This window comes from Pseudoliparis swirei, chromosome 4, assembly GCF_029220125.1.
Source record: "Pseudoliparis swirei isolate HS2019 ecotype Mariana Trench chromosome 4, NWPU_hadal_v1, whole genome shotgun sequence".
Taxonomy (NCBI): domain Eukaryota; kingdom Metazoa; phylum Chordata; class Actinopteri; order Perciformes; family Liparidae; genus Pseudoliparis; species Pseudoliparis swirei.
In genome coordinates this window covers 13,155,649-13,165,516 of record NC_079391.1, presented here as the reverse complement: position 1 = coordinate 13,165,516, position 9,868 = coordinate 13,155,649, and the positions used below count along the sequence as shown (strand labels likewise).

Here is a 9,868-nt window from a genome sequence, read left to right as displayed (position 1 = left end):
ACTTTTGACTAACGGAGTACACTCCGGTACTATAAATTCAAAAGTTATGAGGTTGTGGTCTGACAGAAGAGGATTCTGTGGGAAGACGTTCAAATGCTCAATGTCAACGCCATAAGTAAGAACAAGATCAAGCATGTGGCCAAAGCTGTGAGTGGGTTTCTGTACTCTCTGACTGAAGCCAATCGAGTCCAACAATGAGATGAATGCAGCACCTAGGCAATCATTATCAACATCCACATGGATATTAAAATCTCCTACAATAATAACTTTATCAGTTTTAAGAACCAAACTTGATATAAATTCTGAGAATTCAGATATAAACTCTGAATATGGACCTGGTGGCCGGTACAGAATCACAAATAGAATTGGCTGTAGTGTTTTCCAGGTTGGATGTGAAAGACTAAGAACAAGGCTTTCAAATGAGGTGTAGTGTAATTTTGGTTGAGGATTAATTAATAGGCTCGATTCAAAGATGGCTGCTACTCCACCTCCTCGACCGGTGCCTCGAGGAATGTGAGTATTAATATGAAAGATTGAGACTGTGTTCTGTCTGCTATGATGTCATTACTTTTGTGTGACACGACACGTGAAATATTCAGTCAGTTATCCTGAAACACCTTACATGATGGCCTGCAGTTGGACCGTGGTTAGTCTCCGCCCCTTTGCTGTGACAGCTCATTGCTCCGAAACGGCTACATTAAGTACAAAGGATGGATTCCCTACAGCGTGTAATAAAGTGTAACTTAAGCTCATCCATCACTCCAGGGAGACGTGTGAAAAGCAGCTAATGATGACAGCTAATGACACTTTAAGTCAAAGTTGTGCAGCTGTGGCACACTTTACCTGTTTTACTGGACTTATTTGTACTCATGAATCTAAATGATCACACTTGCTCTGTATATTGACACATTTTACTACTATTTACAACTGCTAACAATTTGCAAACCACAGCCTCCACCTGCCCATACTGGGACATACATAATGGTTTGTGAGCACCCTGGAGGGTTCTCATTACTATTGATCATTGATGTTTTTTATGGGGGTTATTTGTGATGCTCCCTGGTTGTTATAAGGTCGCTTTGCCGCATTACTGCAACAGGGAGCATCTCCAAGACCTACCACTAGGGGGAGACAGAGTGCACGACAAAGTCATAAACTACTTCATATATTTAATGTATCTAAGACTTAATTATCTGTTGCTGATGTGAGCCCCCAGGCTTCTGTAAAACACATGACCTATTTTCTGATTAAAAAGGACAACAATAAGGGGGGCAATCGTGGTTGATGACTAAATAATGCAGATGTTCTGTTGGACATAACACTTCATTTTGAAACTGTAAAGGCATCCTTGATGAAGAAATAGGAGCAAAGGAGCAGTCACTAACTTTATAATGTTCAGCTCTTTTACGTTAACCAGTGAGCTTGTTCTATATTTTACATACATTAGGAATCAGTGGTAAACAAAGTACATGTTTGAGGAGCATTGTGTTCACTGTAACTAACAACAGTAATTGGAGAAGTCCTTCACGTCTCCCTCCTGTTCCGCATCCTCAGCCCACTCGCCCCAACTTCTTTGTGCACGTCTGCATGGGTCGGACCGTCGTCTTCCACAGGCAGAAACAAATACTCTTCATCCTCCTCCTCTGCTTCCTCTTCCGGGTTGAGACAACCCTCACAGCTGAACTGCAAGCTCTCTGCTTCCATCACTGGATCGTCTTCATCCGCTTCCTCCACCTCATCTTCCTCCACCTCATCTTCCTCCACCTCATCTTCCTCCACCTCGCCTTCCTCCACCTCATCCTCTTCCTCCTCTTCATAAGTACCCTCTTTAGGATAGTGGAACACGTCGTTGTGCTCATGAAAGCTAATTTGCTTTCCCCCTCCATTGAGACACTGGAGCTCGTTGCTCAACTCCAAACCAAGTCTCTCCTGCTTTCTTTCTGCAGCAGGCAGGGAAAGAGGAAGACTGAGCAACTGCATTTTCTCTGCTTTCTCTTCCTCCTCTTCCTCCTCATCCCCCTCTATCACTTCCTCCTCCTCTTCTATCTCTTCCTCTACTTCTTCCTCCTCTTCTATCTCTTCCTCTACTTCTTCCTCCTTCTCATCTTCCTCGACCTCTTCCTCGACCTCTTCATCTACCTCTTGCACTATGGATAGTTTCCTTGCCATAATCTCTTCCTCGTCTTGCTCGATCCTCTCTGCCAGGGCCTCAGCGGTGGGCTGGTGGGGGGGTTCCTCCAGTGCATACATGTCAAATCCTCGTCTTTTACAGGGCTCATCGTACTCGGGGTAGGTCTCCTCTGGGTAGCCTGCATTAGCGTACAAAACGATGCATCATTTGATATACGAATTTTGCGATAACCAAAAAATAGATTTTCCTGGAAAAAACATTTTCTACTATAAGTGCAACACATGTAGATAAGATGTGAGGAGCTTTGAGATTCCGAGTTTGGCGTGTACCTTCCCATTCGACACAGTACGGGACCTCCTCAGCCTCCATCTCAGGGCTGTCGGCCTCCAGCCGGCCCTCGTGGATCAGCTGTGTGGTCTGTCGAAGTTGCTTGAGTAATTTCTCCTCCTTCTTTGATGTAGAAGTTTTGCTCTTCCTCCTTCTGCCACTAGAGAACAACACAGATCATGAAGCAGAGTCATGCAAGATGGAAGAGCTAAGGTCCATCAAGCAATGCCGGTTCAGTAAATAGTTCTTTGTCTGTAATGTTCCCCAAACATTCAATTGCTGTATATCCTGTAGCTGCAATAAATACTTTCTCTTTGGCCTTGATTTTCGAATTCCCACTGAGTGCGACGAGGCACAGATTAAAGCTGCTTTGCATTTCGACCAATAAGCATCACTTGGACTACATTATTGAGTCAGTGAGTCTCAGTTTTTATCCAACAAGCTAGAAACTAAATAATTCCCTATTTTTTCATTGAGTCAAATTTTAATATGCTATAATATGAACTAAGGATTTTAAAAAAAAGAGTAGTCGCTGTTAAGTAACATATGCAAGGGGCCATTCCACTTTTGAATAATTCCCCCTTTAACCTCTCGCCCTTTCATATCCATGCTGGGTGTTACTGATTTATCCCAGTATGAGTCATTTGTTCTGGTTCTTCTGTCCTATGGTTCGTGAACGGTTGGATGCTGAGAGAAAAATAAGTCTTACCTCCCAGAACATCGAGTCTTTTCAGAGACAATTCTCTCCATCTTCTTTTCTGTTTGCAGAAGCCTCTCCTGAAGCAGGACAAGCTCATCATCGGGTGCTACAAGATTTACAAGAGAATACCTTGTTTAAAAGTCCAAATATATTGCATTTTATGTAAATGTACAAATGATATATAAGTGTGTCACATGCACAGCTAACGTGTGTTGATCTATTCTATAGGCAAAAGAGCTTTTCACACACCAAATTCCATTTACATTAGAAAAGTATTTGGCGATTGCACTTTTTAATAAGAGCTGTATGCCACTAATAAAAAGCACAAATGTTAACATTGTCCACAAACAGTTGAAATGACAGAATAACTCAGAAATAAATCGTTTTTGGGAAGTGTACTAATAAAATCAACCAATCAATAAATTGCTGAAGGTACTTACTAATCTTATTCTCCATATTTGCCTTGGTTACTGTATGGTTTTCTGATTCAGTAGTCTTCCCCTTACATGTTAGCTGTAAACACATACACATGTAGCATAATAGATCATAACAATAATCATTTGCAAATGTATTCAATCTACATTAAATTGTCAAAATGGAAATTAAAGGCAGAATCACTATTGTCATAGAGATCACTATTTCTCATAAGGCTGCATTCATATGGCATAATGGTGCAGTTTATTATAGTGTGGTGTAGATCTACATGATAAACACTTCATATTTATATAAGGTAATTAATAGTGTTTAGTATTCATACACCCGGCCTCCCGAGCAGGTCAGTCATAACTACCTTATAGATGATATAGAGGATGTAAAGAAGTATCCCAAAGCCATATATGGGTATCACTTGAGCCATCAGATTGTATTTTTTGCCTCGTCCGACACCTTTCACTTTGGCCATGGCCTCCGCACTGTGTGCCATGGAGTGTGAAGGGTCCACGCCCCACCGCTCTGGGTCCTCTGGCAAGGACAGCTGGTGCATCACAGGAGGGTAGAACCCAGGTCCGACTGGAGGAGACCAAAAACAATCAATCTATTAATAATTAGACTTTAGAGCAAAGGTTTACGGGAAATCTCATTCAGAGGAACATGTTCTCTGAGATTAACCGGTATAGTAGCAAGGCCTACAGAAAGCCTTGGCTGTTGAGGAATTAAATTATTGTTGTTGCCAACACTGCAAGTCCCCCAACATTAAATCGATTAATTTAGTCCAATTAAATATTTACAAGCGGGTCAATGTAAGGAACGATGTGTTTTTTTTAGATGAAGCAAATCCTCAGACAATTCTAAATCGTAATCTAATAATATAAATAAATAATACTTATATTTACATGTAAGTCCAGTCCCAATAAAGCATGTGGCAAAGCATCTAGTTTGAAAGCATGAGAAGTGCGATGATGTCCCGTGTGCAGCTCTAAGTAAAGTTAGAATTTCCTAAACTTTGGATCAATGAGATGTGGTTGAAGAGAGAAATACTCGTCCAGGTTTGGATGCAGCAGGTAACGCGTCACGATAAATTGTTTCTTATGCGAGGTTCCGATGCGAGGTTTTGGGGCAGGGATGTCTATGTGTACAGATTGTAAAGCACTCCGAGACAAATTTGTAATTTGTGAAATTGGGCTATACAAATAAACTGAATTGAATTGAATTGAATTATGGGGTTATTGTTTATTGTTATTTTGGGTTGCAAACTCTATCGTGTGCCCACTTGGATTTGTGACAGCCGGCAGGTTGAATCAGCATCCACACGATAAACATAAGTTATTTCTAACCTGTATTTTATAAAAAAATGTAAAACTAAAAATTATAAATTTATATATATATATATTTATAATGTTGTATTTTTTATTTTATATATCTTTTTTGTATTTATATATATATATATAAATATTAAAACTGTAATATATATATATATATATAAATATTAAAACTGTAATCTTCTCTCTAGAACACTTAAATAAAATATTCTCATTTGGAACAGGTTATCTTTTTTTTTTTAACTATCAATTTAAGACATTTACAGGTATATGGTTAGAATTTGTGCAATATAATTGAAGTGATTAATAACCCTACATATTGATATTAAGAATCCACTTCCATCTTCAGATCTGATTTGTCAACAAATAGATCTGCGTCAGTTCTTCCATTGAGGATATAAGTCGTAAAATTATTAAATAAAAATAATAGTATACATACAACCCTCCAATAATTTCCGTTTAAGAGTACTGTGAATTGTCTGGGATATTTCAAATGCACTGTAGACAAGCATTACAAGAGGTGAACAGATAGGTCTAAACATATTTGAACATGTGTATATGTATAAAAACCATACTTTTAAAAAGACATTATGTAAACATATGTACACGATGGGGCCTTGGGCCTCGCATACTCTCTCTAGTCAAAGTAACAGCTGGCAACAACAACGACAACAACCGCAACAACAACAGCAACAAAAAACATCATCATAGGAGATGGATGGATGAATGATGATCTGTTAAACCTCCTTACCCTCAGGCCGACCCATCTCCTTTTTCCCTCTGGGTAAAAGCATTCTGGGTAGGAAGAGAGAAACACAGAGAACTGAGCATGATATAAGAGTAACCTTCTGGCAAGTTGTTATAGACATTTTGTCTCACAAAATGACAGCCATGCGTTTAATTTCACAGTAAAGCTCGTATCCACAGATGTCATCTCTCATCTGGTGACGTTGGTGCCCGGATTAGACCGGATTAGACCAGCTGCCTTCAAGTGCTTTTCGAAATGTGGACTACAAATCCCCAAAGAGGGAATCCACTGGCCTAGTGCACGCATAATTATTTGTATTATTATTGTCGTTGTCTACTAAACATATTAAAATGTCAGAAACTGCACTACCTACAGTATACAAACCTCACAGATATATGGGGCTATCTATACAACAACTATAATCAGCATCAACTCACCACCTTTACTTGGTTAAGTAGACGGGACTCAAACACTCATTAAAAAAAATATGAAAAAAGCTTTTCCCTGGATTCCTTGGGTTCGGATCCATCATAGTGTACGATTTATCCCAAACTTAAATAAACTGTCTGCTTGTCGAAATGTTCAGTGGAAACTGAACCCGCGGGGTTCTACAGCAGCACATTGCTCCTAAATTGATTTTACCCATTGGAGGCTACACAAGTATAAGAGGTTTGTTCATCTTACGAAATTGAGAAACTATCTTTTGTTTTATTTTTGACATGATCCAGGTTCATTGCTGCAACAAGTCAAAGCTGAGAACAATGAGGAGGAAGACATGCCTGGTTTTAGGTAGAGCTGCTCACTGTGTTACTTTGTGCTATAGGTGCATTGATCTGTTCGGTCGATCAGTGCTTCGCTTTTGAGGCGATGCAGGACTCCACTGTGGGACTTCATGACGGCTCTCAGTCATTCAGCTTTGATAAAAGTGACAGACTGATGACTTTGGTTGGAAAGTTAGGAACATTATGATTTTTCAGAGAAATGGATAAGGTTGTGAAAGTCTGGTTTAGTGTTGTTATGCTTGCTCGGTGACATTTAAATCTAATTCTATTCCTGCTGTTAAGTGTTTTTTGTCATCCACCTGAGTAGCGTTGCCCTCTTATTCTCATTGGAATGATCATCTTGTCTTAATTGTTGTGCTGTGCCGTGAAGAGGTATTAAAACGGGAGGAGGAAGACATTTCATAAATGTCGGCTTCCTAATTATATTTCTAAATGCTAAATATAAGCCATCATTGCACTGTACTGAACCAATGTGATTTTGCCCCTGGCTGACTTCATTCTCTAAGATTGAGCAACAGCAGCTTCTAACGTTATGATGGTGAAGCACTTCCAAACTTTAGTTTGATGTGCAAGTCTTTTTATGCATCCCTTTGCTGTACAAAAACAGCTTTGACCGTACAAACGTAAGTACTAATTAATTAATAGTAAAGTAAAGCAATACTTTTGCTGGATTATTCCCAGTTATTCCCAAACAATGGACTTAAATTCACAACTTGCCTTTGTACATTGCGTATTTACGATTAGCTTTTGAATGCAACACTTGACCTTTTAACCCATAATATACGTCAGCCCTCAGGTGTGTGATTCATGCCAGAGAGCAGCAGAGGGCAGTGCAGTCTCAGATACACAGCCATGGCGTGTGGAAACCCGATCACCTCCTCAGAGTCCCCACCGCCAATACAAGTCTAATTCATGGTGTTTAAGAGATGTCTTAATAGTGTAGAATGCAAAGACTAAGGATTTATTTTTTCGTCATATTTCTCTTCCCATAAAACATGTGCAGTTTTAGTACATTTTATCTCACTAGAGATGGTATCTCTCACGTTGCTAATATTAGGACACACATTTAGTCCGCTTTAATAAGGCCCTTCGTCATCAGTCAATATTAGGAACATTAAAATGTATTATATTTGATCATAAGTTAGTCGTATTTAGTTAACATGGGTTTGTTTTTAACTTTATTGTCCACAATATTGAAAATTGAAAATGGTCTCGTCTAACATACAAAATACAAAATACAGACAGTTAATTCAGAAAAAATAAAGTAATTATACCGAAGCTTTTTAATATGTATTAATGTGTGTTAAATTATATTATCTATCACCAAATAAGGTAACGCAATGGTGGTTGAGTCTATACCTCACTGGTGAGAGCTCATGCATTTGCAGGATTATGAATTTGGTGGCGACATTCCCAACGCTGGACGCATCTCTCAGCAGTGAGATCAACACTTGCAGTTACCGCTCATTGCCAGAGGGGGTGCTAAAGAGAATGAAACGGAGGTCTTTGAAATGTAACTTGAAGAAGAGGAAATAAATGAATGTGTGAGTTGTATGGGGTTGTCTTTAGTGTAAGAAAGAGAAAAGAGAAACAAGCCGGGCTCACTTATTAAGTATAATTAATTGGAAAATGTTTATTTATTTAATAATAATAATCATTTATTTTATATAGCGCTTCTCAAGGCACCCGAAGTCGCTTTACAGAGTCCAGAGTCAAGTAGTCATACACACACACAGTCATACGGGTGGTGGTAAACTACATCAGGAGCCACAGCTGCCCTGGGGCTATTTAATTTGTGACATTATTATGTTTTATGTTGCCATTTTAAATATGCAGCAGGAATAATAATATAGAATATTAGGAAAGAGGTTATAGGAGTAATGATAACTCTCATAATAATTGTTGACAGAATATTTATTTAAGAGGCTTAAGTCTTTTTGAAACCATGACTCCTGTGTCTCACCAGGTCTGAGCGTCCATAGACCATTCTCCCGTCATTTTGTCATGCTTCCAGTGAATGTTTAGTGCACATTTCCTCTTTAAATGAAAATGAAAATTTAAATTCAGTCAGATTATATTCAACCAAATTTACTGAAAATAATGCATTACTTATCGATTCTATTGCATATTCTTTGATGATATTTACTGTTGACCTCACTACTATATTTGGCACAGTGAATCATGCAGTCCTCATTGAGCATTTGGTGGTCCGTGCAAAAGAATTTGAGGTAAAGAATAAAACTTTCATGTCAAGGTCCTTCTCCTGTTTGTGAAGTTTAGGTCTGGGTCTGTTCTCTATTTCTATCATATTTAGGCCATCGATTGCATAGATATCACGTCAGTGTTCTTGATTATGAACATTCAGAATTGAATAGCTACATTTTAAATCAGGCTTTTTTTAATACAGTAGCCCTGCCTATATGTTGAAAACGTGATGCAGTCATGTTCAGGATTGAAACAGTTGTACTTTTGCTCAAATGTAGAACCTGTTATCCATGTATTGATCATATTCTGCCTAGTGTGCTGTAATGCTCTGTATTCGGAAATTGGCAAAAAATCCATTACCCCTTGTTTGTTCAGATGCATCAGCTAAACATTGTTCAAGTACAAAGCCAACAGTCAATCGCTTGTATCCCTTCACCAGCTAGCTTTAGGATTGATTTTAAGCTCTAAGTGCATTAAAGGTTCCATATAGCCGGCACACCTCATGAGGAAGTGCTTTAGAACAGTTTTGTTTCCCCATACTTGTGGCGGCATTTACTGATGTCCAATGAGAATATGCTCTCCAGTGTGGCAAAGTCACTGGTAATTAAATGGTTATTTGGAGGTGCTTTGGAGGCTGAGGCCTACCGTCTGTTGCTTCGTACCTGAGTGGAATCTGCAACTTTGAACTATCAGAGTAGTCTGGTCTGAATAATATGAATACGACTCGTCTTTTGTGCAGTCATATCTAATAATTATGACCTACATATTTCTTCCAGGGGTCAGCACTGTTAAGAGAGGAGCTGGCTTGTCCTGCAAACTGAGAGGAAGGATATCTGGGGCGGGCACCTCTGTCTCTTTGATCTTTAAGTCCCTGTTGGTTGGCTCTACTACCAAAACATAGTTTTCACTTTATAAGAAGTTTCACTGGAATTCATGGTTGTTTGAATGACACGACTTTCTTAACAGCCTTTGGCCATTGTTTTTGTAATAGCAAAGAAAGGGCAGCAGTCTGTACCTATATAAAACAAACATTACACTGATTTGAGGGTTTGGTAATATTCAAACTTCCCTACTGACAATATTGCTTTAAGAAAAACATATTTTTGAAAACCTCGTCTGAGGTAACTTTTTAACTCTTATTCCACATTTCAGAATCAGAATCAGAATCAGAAACAGGTACTTTTGTCTCACAAGAGGAACTTTGAGTGACGTAAGCGT

General features: G+C 38.9%; 1 protein-coding gene across 3 annotated transcripts; it reads right to left on the bottom strand.

Annotated features, from left to right (window-relative positions):
* Positions 1-1,156: 1,156 nt before the first annotated feature.
* ric3a (RIC3 acetylcholine receptor chaperone a) lies at positions 1,157-5,823 on the bottom strand. Of its 3 annotated transcripts, XM_056412333.1 has the most exons (7): positions 5,795-5,816; positions 5,667-5,710; positions 3,949-4,166; positions 3,599-3,671; positions 3,168-3,264; positions 2,461-2,618; positions 1,157-2,309 (listed from the first exon to the last, which is right to left on the bottom strand). In XM_056412333.1, exons 1-7 carry the CDS (start codon positions 5,806-5,808, stop codon positions 1,525-1,527), a joined length of 1,389 nt encoding a protein of 462 aa, XP_056268308.1. In that variant the 5' UTR covers positions 5,809-5,816; the 3' UTR covers positions 1,157-1,524. The 3 variants fall into 3 exon arrangements, with proteins under 3 accessions (XP_056268308.1, XP_056268305.1, XP_056268307.1); XM_056412330.1 differs by having other exon boundaries at positions 5,667-5,823; XM_056412332.1 differs by having other exon boundaries at positions 2,461-2,612; positions 5,667-5,823.
* Between the last annotated feature and the right edge of the window lie 4,045 nt (positions 5,824-9,868).

Excerpts from the sequence above, each read along its gene's own strand:
- ric3a (XM_056412330.1), bottom strand. The coding sequence starts at position 5,784 with ATGTCTATAACAACTTGCCAGAAGGTTACTCTTATATCATGCTCAGTT. Across the intron at positions 4,167-5,666 it reads GGAGATGGGTCGGCCTGAGG|TCGGACCTGGGTTCTACCCT; the intron begins GTAAGGAGGTTT and ends GGTCTCCTCCAG. Across the intron at positions 2,310-2,460 it reads GTACTGTGTCGAATGGGAAG|GCTACCCAGAGGAGACCTAC; the intron begins GTACACGCCAAA and ends ACGCTAATGCAG.